Source organism: Acinonyx jubatus, chromosome D2 (assembly GCF_027475565.1).
Source record: "Acinonyx jubatus isolate Ajub_Pintada_27869175 chromosome D2, VMU_Ajub_asm_v1.0, whole genome shotgun sequence".
NCBI lineage: Eukaryota > Metazoa > Chordata > Mammalia > Carnivora > Felidae > Acinonyx > Acinonyx jubatus.
In genome coordinates this window covers 44,168,178-44,192,213 of record NC_069393.1, presented here as the reverse complement: position 1 = coordinate 44,192,213, position 24,036 = coordinate 44,168,178, and the positions used below count along the sequence as shown (strand labels likewise).

Here is a 24,036-nt window from a genome sequence, read left to right as displayed (position 1 = left end):
TTGCCTCTGTAGAGACTACAGCCATGTGAGGATTGAGTGTGCTGATGCGCAAAGCTCCCTGACCTCACACACAGAGTGGGGGCTCCGAAGTGGCAGATCCTGTGACGCACTCGTGGGAATTTGAGGCGATGCTGGGTCAGGACCCACCTGCTCAGGTCAGACTGCAAGATCGGGAACGGACCTTGGGGGCTCATCACCTCCTTTGACGAATGAGGAGCTGAAAACGAGAGTGTTGGTGCCTCATCATTCTGGAGGCCACGGCCCCGTGTCCATGATCCTTGTGGAAGTTCTGGGGCTCCAATGACATACAGAATGCCCAGCATTGCAGTCCTGAAGCCCAAAAGTGACCTGGGACGCTCAAACCCAAAAATGCAGGTCCTTGTAACTGGAAACCCTGAACCTTTCTGTTTTCTTTTCCTCTACCCATGGGTGGTGGACATCCCTGGGAAGCAAACTCTGGCTCGGACAGCAGATGGCTGGTGGCGAAAGGTGTTTGCCACACAGACAGGAGGCCATAAAGGGGAAGGAGGATAAGAGCAGGGGCCCTGCTTTAGGCGAGCCAGGGCCAGGAGCTGGGCCGAGATGGGACGGGGCTAAATCAGCAGAAGTTTCCTGGGGTTCGGGAGGCAGAAGGCAGAGATGGATGGGCATCTCCTGTAGTGTTCCCCCATGTCCCCGGCCCAGGAGCCTTCCTGCCTATAACCTCGGGCAGTAGGTACCCAGGTGCCTCATTAGGGATGGGATGAGGATGACCAGAGGCCAGTATGATGTGATAGATCGTTCCAGGAGATGGCGCTCAGAGCTTACATTCATTTACTAGCCCAACTTAAAGATCCATTTTAAAACGTCTGTGTTGGGGCGCCTGGGTGGTGCAGTTGGTTAAGCGTCCGACTTCAGCCAGGTCATGATCTCACTGTCCGGGAGTTCGAGCCCCGCGTCAGGCTCTGGGCTGATGGCTCAGAGCCTGGAGCCTGTTTCCGATTCTGTGTCTCCCTCTCTCTCTGCCCCTCCCCCGTTCATGCTCTGTCTCTCTCTGTCCCAAAAATAAATAAATGTTGAAAAAAAAATTAAAAAAAATAAATAAATAAAATGTCTGTGTTAAACAGAGCCATGGAACAAACATGATGGAGGCTTCTGTCTCGCCACTTAGTTCACTGTGCGTCCATTATGCGTCACACATATTTTTCCTTTTTCTGGAGACAGTAGATATGTCTTTAAAACCTGGAGAAATGGGAGAGTATTGGCAGGGCTGGGGGGGGCTGAAATGCCCTAAACCCTCAGCACACACTTTTCCAACCCACAGGCCTCTCACCAAACACATAGCCTCCTGTTTAACAGCAGACTCATGACTGGGGTGGCTAGATCTGTGCCAGGGAGCCCACTCCAGCCTCTGTACCCCAGCCCAGTGTGCCCAAGTGCATGGGCTCTGCACACTGCCAAGGACTCAGGGAAGACCCACTCTGCTGTGCCACCCTCTTCCCTTCTCCCCCCAGTCGCCCATCTCCTCCCCTTTGACTGCACACGTGGGCACCTGGCTGACACAGCCATGCAGTCTGACGCCCGCTGTTATCCCAGGGAACCTCAACACTCGTGGTATGTCCCATCCAATGCCGTGACCTCTTAATCCTTGACATCTTGGCCGCCACCTTCCTGCACTGAACTTCCATCTCCCTACCCCTGAATGCACCCTGAGCCCCGTAATCCCTTAACTGCACAATTCAGACCTCTCCCTCTCGCCAACACCATGTATGCTCCCAGTTTACTGACTCGTTCCTCCCACCCCATTGTTTTTTAACCCTATCAGAATGCCCCATCCATAGTCATTCCCCTTCTGTTTACAGCACAGGCCCCAGGGCCCAGCATCTAGACCAACCTCACTCCAATATGATGCACTTCTCTGGTCCCATTTCTTTGTGTCACACGCTCAGAGTAAAACTTCTGATTCACATGGATGGAACCAGTTCTTTGCCTTTTCTGTGCCTGCCCTGGGCTACTGAATACTACTGGGGGAAACCTATGCCACTGAGGCCTCAGTGCTGAACACAACTTTCAACACAAGTTCTGGCTAAACATAAAAGAGGCCATTTTCTTTTTTTTTTTTTTAATTTTTTTTAACGTTTATTTATTTTTGAGACAGAGAAAGACAGAGCATGAACAGGGGAGGGTCAGAGAAAGAGGGAGACACAGAATCTGAAACAGGATCCAGGCTCTGAGCTGTCAGCACAGCGCCCGACGCAGGGCTCAAACTCACGGACCGCGAGATCATGACCTGAGCCGAAGTCGGACGCTCAACCAACTGAGCCACCCAGGCGCCCCAAGAGAGGCCATTTTCTGATTGCCAGAAATTTAAGAAGAAGAAGAGGAGGAGGAGGAGGAAGAAACTTGAAGTTAAGTTGATTCTCAACAGTGTGTGGCTATTAGGCCTTGAAGACTTGAGCACGATATTTACATCTGGTCAGAGCAAAGGCCCTCTGGCCAGATGCGTTGAGAGGTGAAGCCTCAGCCCTCAGGCACGTAGAGATTGGATCTGCTCCCTTTTAGGTCAGAGCTGCAGAGGGTAATGGTCCCCATAAAACAGAACCAGAATCGTCAACCCCAGCCCAAGCCAGCACCCAGATGAGGGGAAATTAGGGCCCTAAGTCCCCAGTGTGGTATGAGAGGTGTGGAAAATATGAGCTGAAAACTTAGCGTTAAAGTCCTTCTGGACCTAACAGAATCTATCAGGTGTCAGCAAAACCAACCATGACCCTCTCCCTCTGGAGATGCCTTCCCCATCCAGGGCATTGCGGTCTCTTGGAGAACATTTGCTGCTGACAAGGAGCTCAAGGGGAAAAAATTCTAGGTGTCTAACCAAAGAGAGCCAGCAGATAAAAGAAACGATAAGACTCAGGGCCCAGAAAGTAGAGATAATAGAGAAGTCTAAACGGGACATTAAAATAGGATTGTGTGAAAGGTTCAAACAAAAGAAAGAAAGAAAGAAAGAAAGAAAGAAAGAAAGAAAGAAAGAAAAGCTGTAAGACAAGAACAACTAATTATGAAAATGCCAGAGCTTACCAAAGATCAAAGTTTTAAAATGGCATTAGCTTAGAAATTTACTACGACTAGACATAATTGAAGAGAAAAAAAAATGGAAGAATTTGAGAGATGGATCTGCAGATGCTGTCCCTGTGTTTTCCCTGAGATGGAAACCAGAAAAGGGAAATTAATAAATGAGGAGAGAATGAGACACTACAGCCATAGCAGCTCATTCTTTCATCCCCAGTGATCAAAGGATAAAACAAAGGCCCTGGAACTCAAACACACAAAGGAACAAATCCACGTTTGCTGACTCACCAGGCCAGAGAGCAAACACCACAGAGAAACCCACTGAGAGGTCTGCTGAGAGGGAGAGGCAGCAGACTCTCCAGAAGGCTCTAGAAGGGCTCGTGGGGCTGATCAAGGATGCAGAACTAGCTCTCTGGATGGGACAGAACGGGTTCCTGGGTCTGTACACAGTTGGTTAAAACAAGTCCCATGTTCATATGGACCAGGGAGGTCTTCACTCAGGCTTGGCACGTCAGGGTGATTCAAAGTCTACGACCAATATTCAAGTTGGATATCCGCCATAGGTTCATTTTTTACCACAATGACAATTTCAAACCTCGGCCAAACTCCGACCTCACTGCTTCACCCCACACTCGGCACTTTCTATCACCTCCTGCTAAACAGACTAAAACAACCTGAGAACACTTGGAAGGAATGCCTTCTCTTTACTGACATGCCCCCATTCTCTGCCCATCTCCTTTACAGATCACGACAAAGAGGGTTGGGGTTGGGGTTGGGGTTGGGGTTTTCCTTCCTAACTAATGTCAAAGTCTCTGGCTGTGCCCTGGCTCCCACTTCTTAGGGATCTGGTGTCACTGTTCTGTTTTCTCTCTCCTATGTCTTCATTTCTCCTTCTCGACATTCCAAGAGCATTTAAACACGCTCAATGCCCTCCTGCCTTAAAAACGCCTTCCTTGGCCCACACGGCCTTCCTGGTGAGGCCGCTCTCTGCTCATGTTGCCTTCATACCAACCGCATTGCTCCATGGCACCCACTGCTCTCCAGCACCCTCCCATTCCCCCGCACAGCTTGGTGTCAGGAACACAGCAGCATCCATAATTCTTTGTGCCATGAGTGACATGTGTGGCTGGAGATCTTGGCACCCCACAGGAAGCTCCTAACACTGCTCACGAGAAGTCTAGCTTAGCCTGGGTAGGTACTGAGCACCCCCAGGCCCTGGGCCAGGTTCTGCCAGCCTTGTTGTTGGGTGTGGCCCTCACACTGTCTGCCTGAGCTGTGGGAAGGACAGACTGCAGTGATTTCCCGCATGAGGAGCCTACACAAAGTGTTCAGACAGGCACCCCAGAGGTGGCCAGCTATCTGTTCTGTCTGACACCCGGGCCAGAGCTCACTCAGCAGGGCTCAGGCACTGTGCTCAGGCACTCAACGTGGCCTCAGGCAACTTCTGCCTGCCTGACTCAGTGACCCAGTAATCCAGGGACAAAGTGTCACTCCAGATGGGGTGGAGGCCCATAGCCAAGGCCAGGAAGCTGCCCACATCCACCCAAAAGTGAGGAAAGGCCATCAGGAGGAGGAACTAGGCACAAAGGCAGAATGTGGGCACAAGGGGGCAGGTGAGAGACTCCAGAATGGACATGGTGACAACACATGATGTCAGAAGCCCACAGGAATGTGGGGCCCAATGGATGATCCAGGGATGGGGCTACTGAGTCAAGGGACCCTGCAAGAGGGGGAATGGGGGACGGGGAAGGCTCAGGGCTTTTGTCCCTGGGGTAGGAGGTGACCAAGCAATCCCAAAGGACAGCCAAGGTTCAGAACCTCTGATGAGGAGGGGGAAGAACAGAGGGCCCAGGAAGGAGACCCAGGGGTCAGTTAGGGTAGTAATAAAGAGACTAAGAAGGATGGCCCCTCAGAGGGCCAGATCATGTCTGTACCAAACTCTGTGGCCTGTCCTGGTCTCAGGGCCCAGCATTTCTCTCTGGGCTCTGCCAGGGCCCATCACACTAGTCCTGTCTAAGGTCATCCTCATAACTAGACTTCTACCGCAGCCTCCTGGAGGGGACCCACTCACTAGACACTCATACTCATGCCACAGCATGGGCACGCCCCCACATGCACATGGGCATGGGGAGCTGAAGTCTTGAGAAGCCCCACCATTGAGGTCACCTCGCTTCTGACCCAAAGGGCTCCCAAGGAGCCTGGGAGTGTGGGCCCCCAAAGTCCATGTGACTTTCTGATGGCACCGCACAGCGCTATGCAATAGCGATGCCCAGTCTTCAGGCAGCTCTGGGTGGTGGCTGCCTCCCTCAGCCTATGCATCCAGCTCTGTCCCCACCCACCCCAGCCTACACTTCCAGAAAGAACAGCCTGGGACACCGTGTGTGTGGAGCAAAGTGTATTGGACTCTGGGTCAGGAAACCAGAGGATTTTTGCATCAAGGGATCACTCTTATCTGTTACCCTGAAAGGTTTCACTAAATATGAAACAATCACACCACTGTGGGGCTATTTTTCGCTCAGGGGTTCTGGAAGCCCTGGGAGAGCCTCCCCAGGATGGAGGGGCCTCACGGTAACCCTGAGCCACTGTGTTTACCCTGAAGGGCGGGTTAAGAGTTGGGTAGAAAGAGTGTGCTGCGGAACATTCTAGTCAGGGGACCCAGGGAAGTCAAGCTCCAGACAGGAAAAAAATGAACCTCTTCCCTGGGGAGCTGGCTCCCTCCCTCGGCTGGAGTCCTACGAGGCCCAGCACAGAGCAGGCGCAGAGCAAGTCAGAGAGACCTGGTGGATGACAGCTCAAGAAGCAGGATTTGTGCAAAGGACCTGAACACTGGAGCCTCTTTCTCACTGTAGCACATGGTGCCCACACCTGCTTTTGGGGTTGAGGCAAAGAATAAGGGGGACAGAATGCACGCAGTGATTAAAGAGGTGTCCAGACTTAGAGACACCCCAATAAATGGAGGCCGCCAGTGCCCATGTCCTTTGCCGGGCTCCCCACTGCCCTGTTAATGGTGTAGAAACTGCGCCATAAAAGAAAGGGAGATGTGGTTTCCTTCTTTTTTTTATATACATCGGATCTAGTAAAGATAGTATGAAACTACAGCCATGTTTACTAAGTGGGGACTTCAAAGGTCGGGACTCAGAATTTCCAGTCTGCGTAACAGCCACAGCCCAGACGTCTGGCAGCGAGTGGCAGAATTCCACAGGCAGGCCGGGGCGGTGCCTGGGTGCGGCCTGGGAGCCACAGGAGGGACCCAGAGCCAGGCAGAGCCCAGAGGGAAAGGGAGGGGGGCGGGGGCGGCGCAGGGTGGGGCCTGGGGCCTTGCTTGCACCACCACACCCAACCCCAAGCAACCCGGCCTCTCCTCTGGAGGGCCAGTCCTGTGCCTCTCGGAGTGGAGGGAAGGTGGACCGGTCCTACTTCGTCTCCCTGGGGAAAGACGATCGAGAGGAGAACAAGATGGCCTGGTGGAAAGCCTGGGTAAGTGCGGAGCAAGCAGAGGTGGAAGGTTGGGTGCCTGCAGGGTGTCGGTAGACAGAAGTCAGCTCAGTCAACAATCACACTGCCTGCCAGCCATGCACCAGACTGCCCACTGAGGAAGCAAGAGAAAAGAGACTGTCCCAGCCCTACAGGCGCTCACAGGAGAGAAGTTGTGTGTGTGTGTAGTGGGGGGCGGGGGGCAGACAGATAAAGGAACCCTGAAATGCACTGAGGGGAACTGAGAGGCTGGGGAAGCCCAGAGGACAAGCCCCGGCAGGGAGGGGTCAGGCTGCTCGAAGCTACGGGTTATCATGTGTGAGTCATATGTGCCTGCGTGTGGTATGTGTGCACATCCGTGTGTTTGAGGAGAATCAAGCAGATAGTTCCTTGCAGAGGGAACACACACACAAAAGCCCAGAAGGGTGGGCAGCTTGGCTTTGGAGAGAAGTGACTCCAGAGAGGGTCCTGGGTGAGAGGAGAGAGGAATGGGGGCAGAGAGACCTAAAGAAGCAGGCAGGGCAGGTCCTAAAAGGCCTCGAATGGCAGGCCAAGGGGCTTGGGCTTTACCTTAAGAGTAATGGGGAGCCACTGAAGACCCTTGAGATGATGAGCAACATGATCAAATTGGCTGAAGGAGGATCCATCAATGCCTACGCCTTAGGGCATGGGAAGGCAGGCAGTCCTCTGGGGATCAGTGGTGTTTATTCGTCAAGACTGAAGAAAGAGAAGAGAGGGCAGGAGGACCTGGCCCACAGGGGCCTTGAGTGGTTAAAATCCATGCTTCATAGAGTCATGGAGGACTGAGGCAGGGAAGACAGCACAGCCTGTCCCCAGGTCTCCTGCGTCCCAGCTGAATTAACAGATTCTTGGGAGTGTTTCACCTGGCTTTGAGTCTGAGGCCATCTCATGCAAAGGAGTTGAAAACACAAGACAGGGACAAAGAGGGCAAGCAGATGACACCTGCGGGTGACATTGTGCCCAGGCACCCCAGGACATCAGGGCTGCTCTTTCCATTTTACAGATGAGAAAACTGAGTCTCAGAGACACTGGGTGACTTGCTCAGTCCCACAGCTAGCAGGCAGGGATCTAGCTAGAATTCAGGTCTCTCTCCACCCCCGTCCCCAAGCTGTCTGTGAGGGGCAGTGGGTGATCCAGGCTTATCCCGCTTCAGGAAATCTCTTTGCCACAAATGTCTCAACCCAGGAGTTGTTGGGTTCAGACAAACCAGGCCTGGACAGAGAGGAAGCTAGTGGCAATGGTGGGGCAGTTGTCTGGGCCCTGGCAAAGCAGCCAGGACAGGTCAAGGGGCTACAGTGGCCTCCAGTTTTGGCCTGGCCTGGCCTGGCCTGACGCAGACGTGGCAGGGAGAGCCCGGTGTTGGGCACTTTTCCACTGTCAGCTGCTGGCCTAGCCTGTCTGGCTCTGGGCCTTGCTCTCAGTGTGGCAGGAACCCCAGGCAGGTGAAGCCTCCTTGCGGGGACCTGCCAACCTGGCAGGATAATGATGACCTTCGCTGAGCACCATCGTGTATGCCAGACATCCCTCTAAGCATCTCACATTCAATATCTCCCTTGAGCCTCGTCCCACCTCTACAATGTAGATGCCAGTGTCCTTATCCACAGATGAAGAAACTGAGGCACAGGAGGCTCAGCGGGTACCCAAGGTGGCCATGCTAGTAAGTGCTAGAGTCTGGGTTAGACTCTGAGAAACCCATTTCCAGAGCCCAAATGGTGGACCTTGGCTGCCCCAAAACCAGTGGGGGGAACTGGTTTGGGTCAGCAAGATCGCAGGTAGACCCCACCTGGGACAGCTTGAGCTGCCAGCGAAGACCAGGCCCAGGACTGGGGTGGGGGTGGGGGTGGGGGGTGGCTTGTGAAAGATCAGCTAGAGGGCGCCTGTCTGTGCCTGTCTCACTGAGATGAAGTCCTGTCTCCCAAGGCAGCCTCATGACGAGGGAGGGTAAAGGTGTGGCGGCTTCCCTGAACAGAGCTCTTACAGATAGAGTCTCAGGCAGGGTGGTCATCCTTTCGGTGAAAATGTTCCTGTCTGGACAAGCTCACTCCAGGCAGGGGGCCCAGACAGACTCTCCCTCCAACGGCACGGTGTTTCAGATAGGAAAATCTGGAGTTCTATCCCTCCCTGCTTATATTCGGGGGTCTGATTCCAGATAATTGTACTTTTTATCCCCTAAAACCTCGGAGTGGGCAGAGAGGCTGAGGCTTCTTAATGCTGCAAAATCACCACCCCCCCTGGGAGCAACTGACTAACACCACCGCCCGAGCTGACCTCAGAGCTGCTGAATGGGCTGCTCCCCAGTGACTCAGTCACTGCACGTTTACTGCCAGTTTGGGGGCAGGGAGAAAGCCCCTCACGGGTGGCACCCAGAGCTCGAGCCCCCAGAGACCCTGTGGGCAAGGCTTCCTTCAGTGAAGGGTTCTAGGGAAGTTCACTGTCTCGAAAAGGTGGAGTCATCAATAGTCATCATCGAAAGAGGGAAGTACACAGAGCTCAACTTCTGAGTCAGACTCTGGGACCAGTGCCGACACCACCACCTACTAGCTGTGTCACCTTGCCAAGTGCTCTGAGCCCAACTCCCTGTCCTATAAAATGGGGCATTCATACCTACCTAGTGCAAGTATCGGAGAAGTCAAGGAATTGTGCAGCATTGCACTTACAACACCTACAGCATCTTGCACAGAGGGCCTGGCCCAAAGGAGATGATCAAATGGCTATGGGTAGTAACAGCAGCTCAGACTCCACAAACAAGGGATACAATGTATTCATGCACACAACTGGGCAACCTCTGGGACCACACAGGCTCTTCTGGATGGACTTTGAGCAAGGAAATGTTTCTTGTGCCTGGTGCTAAGAAATGAGATAGGAAAATTTGTTACCAGACATTGGAAATTCAACCAAAGGGTATAGAAAGCCTTTTTACCTCTTACTGAGAAGGAATATCCTCATATATACCCCACAGATGGCAATCTGCCCTGTATCTAATCAGGACAAGGAAGGAAGGAAGGAAGGAAGGAAGGAAGGAAGGAAGGAAAGAAGGGAAAGGAGGGAGGGAGGGAGGAAGGAAGGATGGATGTGGTGATTAAATGGGTGGATGGATGGGTGGATGGATGAGTGGATGTGGCTGTTGAATGGGTGGAGAATGGATGAACAGATGAATGAATGAGTGGGCTGGTGGGTGGGTAGGTGGGAAAGTAGATGAGTGGATGAGGGGCAGATAGAAGAAGTAGGTGTGTAAGTGCACGAGAGACCAAACACAATGGGACTAAACTCCTTTCCGTTGAAGGATCTCTTGAGTCTTCTTCAGATTCCAATGTCCAATCTCCCTTCACTCCTCTACTATCCTTTTCCCACAAACACATACTGAAAAAAGATCATTCATTTGCATCTGTGAAATTCTACAGAGCACAAATCTAAAGAGCCTTCGGGCAAGCCCTGAATTAAAGATTTGGCCCAGGTCAAGGGCCCAAGTACTTTGGTTATCTTGTTTATATCACAATTTTCAGAGCACCATGCAGCTCTTTCTAAACCTAACCTTCTGTCCTCCATGAGCCTGGGGACTTGCAAAGGCCCTAAGCTGTCAGGATGCTCAGCTGGGTGCCCTGACTCTCTACCTTCTTCTAAGTACCCGCTTCTCAGAAAGGAGGCAGCTTGAGCTCAGACCATGCCTCTCTTCCCAGCCTTGTCTGCCCACTCTCCAGGTAGCGCGTTCAACTCCATGAAGCCTGTCCTCGCTTGCTCATTGTCCTTGTGGTTTGGGGTGCGTTGTCCTTTCCCACTGCCTGTCAACCATGCTGGAGGGAGCTGGGGGGGTGTGGTAGGTGGGGCCTGCTCCCTGCCCTCAGATGGCACTAGCTGGGAGAGGCCTGGCCTGATCGGAGCCCACACCCCAGGGCAGGGGCAGGGGCAGGAGAGGTTATGTGGCTCCCTCCCACAAGCTGTGGTTCTGGGTGGTGCCAGCCTATTAACCAAAGAGCGGTTCTGTGGAGGTGATCTGGCAGTCCCACAGAGTCCAGAGGAGAACCACTGACTCCTCACAACCAGGCCAGGCAGGCTGTGGTCTCTCAGGGAACCCTCACTTAATAGTAGCTTCCCCACACAGCTGACTCCTGGGTGGCTGGCCTGAGTCAGAGACCCCCCAGGAGGTCTAACCCCAAGCTACACGTCATAGGATATACTGCCATTCGTGTTCCTTTGTACACACACCCTGCAGCACCCCCCCCCTTCTCCTCCCAAGCTCCCATCATCTCAGGTAAACCTCCTCCCCAGCCTCAGGATTCTTCTCACAAAAGATCCAAGAACAGGTCTGGTGAGAAGGTTGAGGCAGGGAAACTGTAAGCCTCTTCCGAAGGCAGCCAGGTGGGCAGGAGCACGTCGTGGTTAATTGCCCTTGTCATCCCAATAGAACCATTGCTGGACTCTGAAGGAGGTCCCCCCAAGCCCCTGCTGCTCCTTTCTCAGGCCAGCCCCCCATCCTAGGACCTCCTTCTTGTTCTTCCCTCCTCCCGACACCAGAGGCTGGGTGGCGGCTCTGAAAGTGGCCACAGTGCCAGCCACCTCCACAAGTCTGTGTCCCCCAACCCCCCAGGGCTGGCGCTGGCACCGAAAGCTGAGATCCTCCACCAGTGGCCCGCAGAGGCTGAACTGTATGCTCGCCCTGCAGGGGCAGCCTGCGAGGTGGGCTGGCAGTCTGCTCTGCCTTCCCTGCCTTCCCACTTTGAACAGGCCTGGGTTCTTTTACAGATTGAACAGGAGGGTGTTACCGTCAAGGGCAGTCCCCACTTTAACCCAGACCCCGACGCGGAGACCCTCTACAAAGCCATGAAGGGGATTGGTGAGTGGACGTCCTCCGCCTTCCCTCGGGAGCACCTGCCCGCTCTGCTCAAGACCACTGCGCTCACGGCTCTGCAAAGGGGATGTCAGGGGACAGCCTGGGAGTCTGGGACTGACTCCCGGCACCCAGAGAAGCACACAGGCCCCCTCCCCCAGCCCTGGTCTACGTGCATCCCCACCCCCCAAGGCAGGAGAAGGGGAAGGGTGGTTGCGCCTCCCTGGGCGGGAAGAGGAGGCCATCTGCTGTGCGTGCCTACGCGTCCCTGGGTGGGCAACTTTACCCAGCTCGGTCTGAGGTTTCTCACAGAATGGCCTCAGGAACTCTGGACCCGCCTGTCACTGTAAGTTTTGGAAGGGATGAAGCTGAAGGTTCTGTAGGGCTGAACTGGGACACTCAGCTTCCCCCCTCTGCTTGGGCTGGGCACAGGGGGCCTCCTTCCTTGTCTCCGGTGTGCACATTCCTGAATCCAGCCAGGGCCTGGAAGCGCCGTTTCTAGGTGAACCTTGACAGCATGCTCATGACCTCTACTTCCTGTGAGATCTCTGCCGTCATCTCCACTTCCCAAAGGAGGAAAGGGATGCTCGGGGAGATGAGGCTGCTTGCCCACAGGCTGCTGGGATGGGACTAAGATCCAGTTTGCCAGGCCCTCGGTCTTATTTCTCCCCACTGCCATTAGCACAAGAGAAGACAGGATGGGAGGTCTCACTGTCCAAGCTCCAAAGGCCCCAGGCGACGTCCAGAGCAGACCAGATGACCAGAGGGTCCTCAGATTCTATCACCTTGAGACTGGCCCCAGGCAGCACCCCAACACTGTGTGGGTAGGAGGTGGGGAAAGGACGGAAGGATTTCCAGCCTAGGTGTCTTATCGACACCATGAAATCGTCAGGTTTTGGAGCTATCTAGGAGGTGTGTGCCCACTTCTTGGCCACCAGGCAGCTTCCCTCCTTCCTGCTCAGCCCCCAGCCTCCTTGGGAGCAGTGGGGGTGCTCACACTGTGCCCCCCTGCAGGGACCAACGAGCAGGCCATCATCGATGTGCTCACGAAGAGAAGCAACGCACAGCGGCAACAGATCGCCAAGTCCTTCAAGGCGCAGTTTGGCAAGGTAGGGGTGGGACGGGAGTCCGGTTTCCTCGGGGTGGGGGTGGGCGGGCACTGCTGTGGCTGGAGACAGCCTGGGGGGGGTGCAGCTCTGTTCTGGGTGAGGCCCTTGTCTCGAGGCCAGCTTCTAGAACCATGGGGCGGATAGGGCACGCTTACACCAAAAATATTATTAATTGCTTATCTGAAGTTAGAATTTCACTAGCCATCCTGCGTTTTATTGGGAAAAGCTACCTATGGCTCCTCACACCCCTGGCTTTGTGTCAGACATTCTACAGTCCAGCCTGCCCACCTCCTCCTCTCCACCCCCGTCTCTCTCACCGAGCTCCTTGACATTGGCTCCACAGCCCTGTCCTTGAGCTGTTTCCCGGCCTCTGTACCTTGCTCACCCTGTTCCCACAGCCTGGAATGCCCTTCTCTTGCCCACGCACAGAGGTGCAGGCCAAGCTCCACTCCGTTCTATGGCACAGGACTCTCCCTTCATTTTGGAGCTTCTTGTGCCCCGTGCCTCCTCCTTCTGCCTCGAGGGAGCTCCGGGGAGCACACAGGCTGGACCCTTCTTCTCTCCCTTTTCCTTCCTCCAGCCCGGGTCAGAGCCAGGCACTGGGGCACTAGCCAAACACAGGAACAAAGGCAACATAGCCGTGGCTGGAGGAAGCCTCCACCAACGCATGTCATGAGTTGGAAGATTTGACGCAGGAAAGTGAATGATGAAGTCTAAATATTCCAGGGGGCACCAGTGTCCTTTTTAACTTTTTTTTTTTAATTTCTTTCTCTTAATCTTCACAACTGGCATTATTCTCTGCATTCAGCATTAGGGGCAACTGATGTTTTAAGAGGCAGAATAAGTGACCCAAGATCCCAGAGCCTACAGGCAACAAGGTTGGGATTTAAATCCAGGTCTGACAAGGTCCTTGGTCTTTTGCTGTGTCGTGCAGATCAGCTGGGTGTGGTCTCATGGCTTCTTCTGGAGACCAGTGTCCCTAGAAGGAGACACACATGAGATAGATTCCTTAATTCAATCATGCATCTATGCAGTGCCCATGGGCTGTGACGGGATTTGATGATGAGCAATGATAAATGTGTATTTCGGCCCAGCACTGCACTGAGAGCTGAGTCGAGCCACACACATCTCTCGGCCAGTCCCCTAAGCAATGGTATAAAGCAGGAGCATCTCTGTCTCCATTTCACAGGTAAGGATGATGATGCTCAGAGAGGCAAAGCGGTTGGACCAAGAAACCCCAGCCAGCACCAGCGCGTGGCAGAGCCCACAGGGGAGTCCAGCCAGAGCCCCCAGAACTGGCTGGCACCCTGCTGTCCACACTCAGGTGGGCAGGACACCCAGAACATTGTCCTTCCTTCTCTTGCATTAGGATCTCACCGAGACCTTGAAGTCAGAGCTGAGTGGCAAGTTTGAGAGGCTCATCGTGGCCCTCATGTACCCACCATATAGATACGAAGCCAAGGAGCTGCATGATGCAATGAAGGTAACTAAGCAGGTGGGGTGGGGGAGGGGCAGAAACACCTAGGAGGACTGGGTGGGGGCGCTGCCTGGGACACCTTTCCCAAGAGAGCCTGGCACTGGGAGCTCCGAGCTCCCCTTGAGCCACCTTTTGAAATGACCGGGCCAGCTGAGCCTGCAGCCTGCTGCCCAGACTGCCCCCACACCCAGACTGGCTGGCCTCTGCCGTCCCCCCGCCATGAGGAAGCCAAACTCAGCACTTCTCAGGACAGCGCCAGACCAGGTGTGCAAGAAATAGAGAGCTACATCTGCGGTCTCTGCCTGGTCTCTCGGATTTCCTATTACTCCCACTGCTCCTTCTGCCCTCGCAGATGATCAAGGAGGGAATCAGGGTCCGGCTAGAAGAATCATCTCCATAGAAAGGACACTCACTGGGTGTGCGGCCCCAGCATTTGACATCTGTTATCTCTAATCCTCCTTCGGGGTGGGCAGCTTTTTATCCCGAGGAGAGAAGCCTTAGGCTCAGAGAGGTGGAGAGACCCAGCTGGAGACCAACCAGCATGGAAGGCAGAGCCAAAACAGAACTTTCCCATCGCCTCACCTGCCCACAGGATCCACCACTGGAGACAAACACGTGCAACTTCCTCCAGAAACACCCCCCAGTGAAGGCCCCCATCGGAGGGGGCAGAGCAGTGACCGGTTCTGCCTCTAGTTAAGAGGGTGTGGACAGAGCAGGAGGGCACGGGCAGAGCTCTCCAGCAGACAGAGGTTTTTATCCACAGGGCTTGGGAACCAAGGAGGGTGTCATCATTGAAATCCTGGCTTCTCGGACCAAGAACCAGCTGCAGGAGATAATGAAGGCTTACGAGGAAGGTGAGGGAAGGTGTGAGGCCTGAGGTCGAGGCTCACTTGGAAATGGCCACAGGCTTTGTCAGCCTAGCAGGGGATGAGGGACAAGCGGTGCACTGAGCCACACTGGAAGAGACCCTTTCTGGGCCTTTCCACACATGGGTGCTAAGCACCTACTGTATGCCCAGTCCTGTGCCTGATGGTCTCTAAGCCCCCTGAAGCCCACGGGCTGCTGGGGGAGAGGGGCACGCACCCTAAACTCTCTGCCCCTTGAGGGCATGGCAGTGCGGTGGGCCCCGGGCTGTGTCCGTGCTGGATGGGGCTGGCTCCTTCCTGGCTGGACACAGGCTGACCCTGGGGACTGTGCGGGGGTCCCATTGCAATGGGGGGTGTAGACCACAGGCCAGCTATCGTGGAGTCTGCAGGATGCAAGGCAAACGGAGGCCAACATGTCCTCCCCGTGGTCTGCCCAGTGGGCAATGTGCCTGAAGGCTCTGGCTTTGCCAAACTGCACATGAAGCAGAGCTCAGGAGGCAGCCCCTGGAGGGGCTCTCTGGCCTGACCCACCTTTGCGATCGGAGCTGGGCTGGCAGTCTGTGTTGCTTCCTCATTCTGAGTGACCACCAGGAGGTGGGGCCTCTGCCTTTCAGACACCTGGGGAGTATGTCCACTCCACGTGACTCATTCTTACCAGAAGGCTTTAACTGGGGGAAGCGCGGGGAATGGGGCTGGGAGGAGGAAAGTGGGTCTGTGCCTCACGGTCCTGTCTCCCCTGCAGACTATGGGGCCAGCCTGGAGGAAGACATCCAGGCAGACACCAGCGGCTACCTGGAGAGGATCCTGGTGTGCCTCCTGCAGGTATCACAGCCCAGGCTGCTGGGAGCCCCTTGCCCGGAGGACCCCATCAGCTGGGCCCCGGGGAGCAGTTCTTGGGCAGAGCTGCTGGGGCGGGGTGGAGCGAGGGCCGAGGTACAGCCCCAGCGGCCTGGGCTCATTGGGTACCTACCTCCCTGCGCGGTTGGAGGATTCTCACACCTGCACCTCCCTGACAGCCACATGGGGGCGCCGTAGAACTGGGGGGAAAGTGCCCTGTCCCCTAGGGGGTGCTTCACACACACAGCCCTTGCCAGGCACTCTGCTTACCTTAGCTCACTGATTCCCCCAGCTCCCTCGGAGGCAGCCCTTACTACTCTTACTTTACAGATGAGAAAACCTGGCCCCGGGCAGGGTAACTGGCCTGCTGAAGTGCCCATGGCCAGAAAGCTGTAGAGCCCTGCCTTCCTTCCTGCCCAGCTCTCCCCTCTGCCTCAGCTGCTCTGCTGGGCTAGCCTGCCTTACATCGTCACCTTTTCTGTTCCTAGGGCAGCAGGGATGACGTGAGCGGCTTTGTGGACCCAGGACTGGCCGTCCAAGATGCACAGGTGAGGCTACATACACCCTCAGCTGCTTCTGCCCTGCAGGCCTTCTGCCCCACCCTCTGCCATCTAGACTCCTGGGGCTGATGCCTGGAAGCCTCACTCAGCCCCTCTGCCCATCCGGGTTCTCTTTGGCACTAAGCTAGGCCAGGACGCAGCCCCGCTCTCTGCAGACCTTTATCTCCTTGGTGTCCCAGGAGGAAAGTGAGGGTGTCGGAGACACTCAGAAAGCAAGAAGGGGAGTGACTTGGGAGGGGTCCACTGGAGCGCTGTCCTGGAACAGCCCAACCTGGGGACTCTAGGCCTCTGAGGACCCACTGGGCACATTCAGATCGCCATAGTTCTGCCTGCTGGCAGAGTGCTTGGAGATGCCCAGAGGCAGAGCAAAGCCCCAGGGGGAGGCAGGGGAGCTGGCAGAGTGGCTTCTGGCCCGGTATCCAGAAGGGATTTTAACCGACCTGGTGGGTGGGTCGGCGGGGGGGGTACCTCACTTCCTTGCTCCCCTTCACTGGCTTGTTGCGGCTGTCCCAATGCTAGGATCTGTACGCCGCGGGCGAGAAGATTCACGGGACTGACGAGATGAAATTCATCACCATCCTGTGCACACGCAGTGCCACGCACCTGATGAGAGGTACCGGGGAAGGAAGGAGGCAATGTAAGGTGGCGCAGGGCGCCCTGGCCACAGGGCCTCTCCCTTCACGCTGACTATCCAGTGTGCATCCTTGTCTAGTCATGCAGCTGGGGTGAGAGCCAGGGAAAGGGACCCTTTCCCTGGTAAACAGGTGGAAGTCAGGGGCGGCACGTGGGTATGCAGTCTCTGATCTGAGACGCCGGGGGTGTCGCACTGAGACCGCATATCCCTTAAGAGAGGATGTCTCTCTACAGTGTTTGAGGAATATGAGAAAATCGCCAGCAAGAGCATTGAGGACAGCATCAAGAGTGAGACCCACGGCTCCCTGGAGGAGGCCATGCTCACAGTGGGTAAGAGATGGGGCTCGGTGCTCAGACACGCGGGTGTCCACAGTCACGGGGCTCGGCAGTGGGGCAGTGCCCGGGGTGGCAATAGCAAGCAACTGGGTCCCTACGTCCACCTTCAAGGGACCACCGCTGGCCACCTCCAGGCCACACACATGTACCCTTCAGCCCAGGACACTGGAATTATTCTACCCCCCGTGTCTTCCGTGTGGCGTGTCCCACCAAGGACTATTCTCGGTACTGCCCACGTAATCCCTGTGCTATGTGAGTGTGAGTGTGAGTGTTAGTGTGAGCAGGAGGCATGTGAGAATAAGTGAATATGTGAATGTGTGTGTGCATTTGCAGGATTATGTCAGACCCAGGGCCTGTGCTCCCCTCCAACAGCCACACAGGGAATATTCTGGATCTGGCTGTGAAGCCCTGAAGAAAGCCACCTGTCTAGACCTGAGCCAGCAGCCTAGTCTCTTCCTTGGTTGCTCATCGAAGAAATGATGATGCATAGTTGGAGTCCAAACTGAGTGATTGATGGGCTGATGCTGGGGAGCACTGAGAACCTTCCCTAAAGCTTGACCACATCTTGGGGGCCAGAACTGAGATCGCAGGGAGGGGAACCGTGGCACAGCAAAGAGCTGAGGCCCAGGGGCAGAGGGACTTTTCCTCTCCTCCCTGCCATGATGGAGCCAAGGTCAGGGCCCCGGGGCTAGGACACTCACCTCCACACCAGGCTGTCCCCGTCCGGTGCTGGACAGTCAGGGGAGCTCCACGGTGTGCCTGGGCCTTGCAGGGTGGCCCGGGGCATCTGACACTCCCCAGCAGGCTTTGACCACTGTGATAAAAACCTGTCTATGTCGGAGCATCTCAGCATACCCCCCGCTCCAATCTCAGTGAGTCAGCCCCTGCATGGAGTTTGAACGACCTCCTGGTAAATCTTCGGACAGGGAAAAGCAGGGTGTGCAGTTCCCTCCTGTGCTGGCCGCTTCCTATTCTCCTTGAAGACTCCCATCATCCCCCTCACAGATGAGGACTGGGTAAGGCAGGCAGGTCAGACAATGAAGTCATGCCAGGCCATCAGCAGGCTGTTGAACACCGGCCTACCTCAAGCAAAGCCCACACTCTTTCTGCTGCCCTGGGCTAGAGTGCCAACCTCCCTGACCCAGATGCCGAGTCTCTGCAGCAGCATCTATGAAAGCGAGTGTGGGGCCCACTTTCTGATGCCCTTAGTGCTCTGGGGCTGGGCCCCCTCTGTCACATGGAAATTCAAATTCAGGGACCTTACTGATAAGCGACAGGTAAAGTGGACATTCCGAGGCCGGTGGTCACTATAACCATGGCTCTTCTGTGGAGCTGAGTGGCCGGATTCTTGGCAAAGCTGGCTCTGGAGTGTAAGAGCCTAGGGGCTGCCCTGGACAGAGCCAGGCTCCCACGGGCCAGCCCTGTGGACCCCAGTGCATTCACACCTCATGCTTTGCCTGCTTGCTCTGTGCCTTCAGACCTGTGCCCAGTGCCCCAGGCTTCCTTCCCTGTCCCGCCCCACCCAATGCAAAGTCTCTTGTTTTTGAACAAGGCAAAGCATAAATAAATAGGCCAAAAATTGCATAATGCTGGCCCTTAAGACCCAAGGCAGGACGTAAATAAATAAACATGTACACAATGCCACCTACAACCTCTAGTGTTAACAGAGCTTTCTTGTTTGTCAGTGAAATGCACCCGGAACCTCCACAGCTACTTTGCAGAGCGACTTTACTACGCCTTGAAGGTAACTATTCTGCCTTTTGTGCCCTTTATTGTCAGCCCTACTCGGCACCAGCTACAAAGCCAAGGTGTTCAGAGCCACTACCGTCTTCAACACTGTGTCTTCTATTATTCCAACCTCTTGTGATCAGAATGCTGTAGTTCTCAAAGGGCAAACTGAGTCCAGAGAAGGGAATCCACACCTCGTGAGGGTGAATCTGAGCAGGTGTTTTCGCAGGTGTTCATTGCACTGATCTTCTATCACAATCCTGTGAGACCTGTGTCATAGCTGCCATCCTAGAGATGGTGAAAGTAGGGCTTGTGGTCAAGGTCACACAGTTGATAAGTGCAGAGTCTTGATTTGAACCCAAGCCAGGCCACCTGTCCTTTTTATCCCACCATGTGACCTCCTGGAGAGAGCAGGAAGTCAAGGCGCGCTTTGAATGGAAGTTCAGAGGGAGATTGTCACACGCAGCACTCAACTTTCGTGTGCATCTCAGATATGCCAATCTGGGTTTGTCTGTTGTCCAAGAGGCTGCACTAGCCATTCAAACAGACATCCAAGCCACTTGTATCAGGTGAAGTTTCCGGCACCTGGAACCAAACTGGAAGATAGACATTCAAAGTGATTCCCTGAGACTGAAGTCAGTGGCCACCTTCTCTGATCTGTGCTTGTTGGTACCACCTGCAATTAGAGTCCTAAGTTCTATGGCCAGGAAGTGAGAGAGGGCATGGGGTTCCCTTGGCCATCTGACATGAGACTAGTCAAAGATGAAAGTAAGCAGGAAGGTCCTGCTTGTGACTTGGCCAGTTGAGCCGAGCTTCATGATGTCGCTACCCTAGGAAGACGTCGTATTCCTGTAGTGGTGAGTATTCTGTGCCTAGAATCTGACGTGGCAAAGCCAACACACAGTGCACTTTGGGACATCTGGCTCCCAATAGGGGCTGATACGTGGGCCAGTGAGGGAGAAGAGATTGAGGGAATGGAGATCCTGAGCTACGAAAGTACCCCTCTCAGTGCTTCACCCGATGAAGCAGAGGCTCATTCCTGCATCTCCATCCCCCCGTAAGGCCCCCTGCACCCAAAGCACAGATGCGTCCCTCATCACAGAGATGGACCAGAAGGGCCAGCAGTGATTGTTGATTGCTGCGTCTTGTCCAGGGAGCAGGGACGCGTGATGGAACCCTGATAAGAAACATCGTTTCAAGAAGCGAAATTGACTTAAATCTTATCAAGTGTCAGTTCACGAAGATGTACGGCAAGACCCTCAGCAGCATGATCATGGTAAGCCATGAGTTCCTGATTCTACCACTAGTTTGAAACGGAGGCATTACTGGGAGGCCTGGATGCTGTGACCAAAGTCCTAAGTCACATGTGTCCATCCCTTCCCAGTGGGTGTCACACTTGAGCATTCATTGCCATGCAGTGTGTACAGGGATTGGCAAGGGGGTGAGTGTGGCTAGGGCTGGGAGGGGACTTGGGCAGGTGCGCACAGACCAGATCATGGAGGCCCGTGTACATCACACCCGGAGCTGGCTTTGCGTTCGAGCTATGGTCGTCCCTTTGAAAATGACACACTGAATCCTTTCAGAGGGAGGAAGCCACGTCGAATGTCAATGACAGTATATAGTTTGGTAGGAATTGAGGCAATAGCTTTCAAGTCTAGACTTCACATCTAATCCTAACAGCATGATTTTAAGGAGATAAGTCAGATAGGCTCCAGCACACTACCAAACCAGATGCTAGTCAGTAAACCTTCTGGACCCGAGAAAATGCAGTGATAATCACACCGCTGTAATTTTGTAATAGCTCTTCTAGTTATTAATGCAAATGAGGTCTTGACAGTTTCATGAGCAGAAGTCAAACCTCGAGAAGTATACCCCTAAGTCTCCATTGGGTCAAGTCAAGTCTCTAGTTATTCTACAAATATCTGTTGTCAGCCACTCTTTCCAAGAAACACATAGCTCACAGTATGGTAAAAAGACATTTCTACTTTAAAATGTCTTAGGATGGGCCAGGGGCAGGTGGGGGTGAAGGACCGTGGGATTATTCTATGTTTTGTTTTTGGCTTTCCAGCCAGTGTTGTCAAAAGACAGGAGGGCTGCCCAAAACCCAGCCCTGGCTCCTGACGTGTCACCTGCAGCAATGGCTTTCCCAGCCTCCAGTCCCAGGAGAGTGTTAGGGAAATTTTCAACCATACATGGTTTCTATGGCACCGGGGAAATGTCTCTACCTTCTCACCATCACAGTTAGATTGAGCCACGGTCAGACTTCAGAGGAACAAAAACACTGAGCGAAAATGATCACTTTGATGCATCCAGTGTGTAGACTTCATGATGGAGACTTAGCAGGCTAATTAGCGCCTGAAAAATATCATCGATGATCTAGTCCCCCATCTAGACATACAAGAAAGCCCGCCCTCGTTAGGTTTTGCCTACTGTTGTCACTTACGAAAATTTACTTGGAATTGCCAAATATTTTCTTTTTAATATATACCACTCTCTGTAGTTGTCATCAAAGCAAAAATGATGCCCAAATGGTGATATCAGCATTAAAAACTTCTGTATAGAAATTAATAGAAAAATTTAAAAAAAACCATGGATAACTTTATACCCACACATTTAAAAAGCTAGACACCATGAATAGTTTTCTGAAAAAAAGCAAAATAACACAGAAACAAAAATGCTATATTACAAAAATTGTTTTGTGAATAGTAAAAGAGGAAGGAAGGAAGGAAGGAAGGAAGGAAGGAAGGAAGGAAGGAGGGAGGGAAGGAAGGGAGGAAAGGAGGGAGGGAGGGAGGGAGGGGAGGAAGGAAGGAAGGGAGGGAGGGAGGGAGGAAGGACAGGAGGGAGGGAGAAAGGAAGGGAGAAAGAAATTTTAAATGTGGTTAAAAATCTACAAGAAAATTTCACGCCCGAATGATTGCACAAGCAAAGCTGACTAAACCGATAAGGACTCGGTGATTCCCATGAGGCATAAACTGCTGTAGCGCATAGGAAAGGGGAACTGGCCCACCCCTATCACTTATATCCTCACCCTCCCCTTTTCCTCAACTGCATAAAAAGGGAGTTGGTGATATGCCCTCCCCTGTTCTCCCTGGCTCTGTGTGCAGATCCTGGACCAGCCAGACCTATCAGAACCCGCCTCATAGCTAAGGGGGACTGGTAGACCACACATATGGGGTTCAGCCATTGGCCTTGTGGGGTCTATCCTATTGGGAGACAGCTGCTGCCCCCCTATGTGAGCCACCTGCTATGTAGGCAAGCCCACGTTTCCCCTGCTAGTCACTCCTCAGCACATCTTAGCAACGCTCGTATCAGCATCAACGTCAGCTGACAGATGAGCAGAAGTCTCAGGGTGGAGACAGGACTTGCCTCAGCCACAGGGTCAGTGAGTGACAGAGCTGTGGTCTGGGTTCTGCGTGGACCCAAAGCCGGGCTCTCACCACCTCCCCCACTGCCTCTAGGTATGTGGGTATGGGTATATGGCCCTGGGGGCCCTACTTCCAACCTCGGTTCCCTGATCTGCAGTAGGAGGTGTTGAATAAATGATGGGTCATGTCAAATAAATGAGTGGTGGGTCCTGCCCAGGTCCTGACATGGGGAAGAGTCCTGGGACAGCTGACGGGGGTAGGGGACCATCCAAATGCCTTCCTTGCTCCAGAGCAGAACTGTGTCTGTGATTCATTTTCTACATTAAGCTCCCCTGTACTCATAAGAGAATCAAAAGGAGATACAAAGAAATAGCCTGAAATGGAAAACAAGAAAAGGTGGGCGACATAGCGTGGGCCTGTGTCATGGGAACCCACAGGGGATGTGCCAGGTCTCTTCCCGAAGACCATGACTTGTAGTAATAACTGCAGCTGACAGATACCCCTGTGACTCTCTTGTCCCTCCTGTCCTCAGGGAGACACCAGTGGTGACTACAAGAACGCCCTGCTGAACCTGGTGGGCAGTGATTCCTGAAGGCTCAGAGTGGGGCAAAGGCCAAGAAGCTGGAGCCACAGGGCCTTGCCTGCTCAACCTTGGCCATGGATTGGGGGGGTGGGGGGGGGGCCCAACTTGCCTTTCAGTCTTCTGTCTCCCAGCTTCTAGTGCTTTCCAGCCAGCTTCTCTGCCTGGGGCTCCTCCCTCCACTGCCCCCTCCCCCAGTCAGTTCCGGGTGTGAGCACATTGCCAACCTGAGTATAATCTGGCCTGACAGACACCTTGGTGTGAAGGGGTTGTTTCTTCCTCCACACAAGGAGCTTCCCAAGCTGTGCCAGAGTCACCTGTGCCCAGGTCGCGCAGGTACACAGCCCCACCCCGTGTACTAAATCAAGATCTGCGAAGACCAGAGAATATGGAATTTGCATAAGCGTCTCAGCTGATACGCCTCTCTGAAAGGCCACCAGGGAGGCCAGAAGAACCCATGTGTTTCAGAGCCCATGCATGTGAGCCGCTGAGAGAGAAACACACACATTCGGGCCCACTGGGAGGTCCCTCACATTCATTCACGAGCCTCTTCTAAAAACCCTTCACAACTTGAGGCTGTAGGTAGAATAAAAATTCCCTTGCTGTCTAACTAATAGAGAAAGCTGCAAATCGATGTCCCACCCCAGGGACGCTGTGTTCTGAGGGGCCCGGGCTTATCCAATCCTTGATCAAAGGAGCTGTTCTTTCCTCCCCTGACATGAGCAGGGAGCATCTCTCATTCCAACCAAATGGCAATGGCAGCTAAAGCTGAGATGTCTGGGTTGTGCTTTTCAGAATAATAAAGACTTGTACATTCAAACCTAAGTGCCTTTGGATTTTTATCAGTGGCCAGACCAGGCCCAACTTAATTTGTCCGCGTTCATAAAAGAAATGTGAGCTTTAAAAGCTTGTCATGGGGGTGAGGGGGGCGCTGAAACAAACCTGAGCACACAGGTGGGAAAGGGGACATGGCCAGGGCACTGAAAGTGTCCTCTGCCCCTCCAAATCATTTTTGCTAGAATAACCTTTTGGGCACTTCTGATAAAACAGACATAGTCCTAAGGTACTTTTACAGTTGCTCTGGGATTTTTTTCTTTTTTCCTTTTTCTTTTTAATGCATCTGTATTCTTAAAAATAATTTGGTGTCAGAATGGCTAACATTAACAACTCAGGCAAC

General features: G+C 53.8%; 1 protein-coding gene across 1 annotated transcript; it reads left to right on the top strand.

Annotated features, from left to right (window-relative positions):
- The first annotated feature begins 6,363 nt into the window (after positions 1–6,363).
- On the top strand, positions 6,364–23,684 carry LOC106982662 (annexin A8). The gene is made up of 12 exons (XM_015080833.3): positions 6,364–6,522; positions 11,281–11,371; positions 12,380–12,474; positions 13,844–13,957; positions 14,715–14,805; positions 15,560–15,639; positions 16,143–16,202; positions 16,734–16,827; positions 17,082–17,177; positions 18,869–18,927; positions 20,065–20,187; positions 22,812–23,684. Exons 1-12 carry the CDS (start codon positions 6,502–6,504, stop codon positions 22,869–22,871), a joined length of 984 nt encoding a protein of 327 aa, XP_014936319.2. The 5' UTR covers positions 6,364–6,501; the 3' UTR covers positions 22,872–23,684.
- The last annotated feature ends 352 nt before the right edge of the window (positions 23,685–24,036 follow it).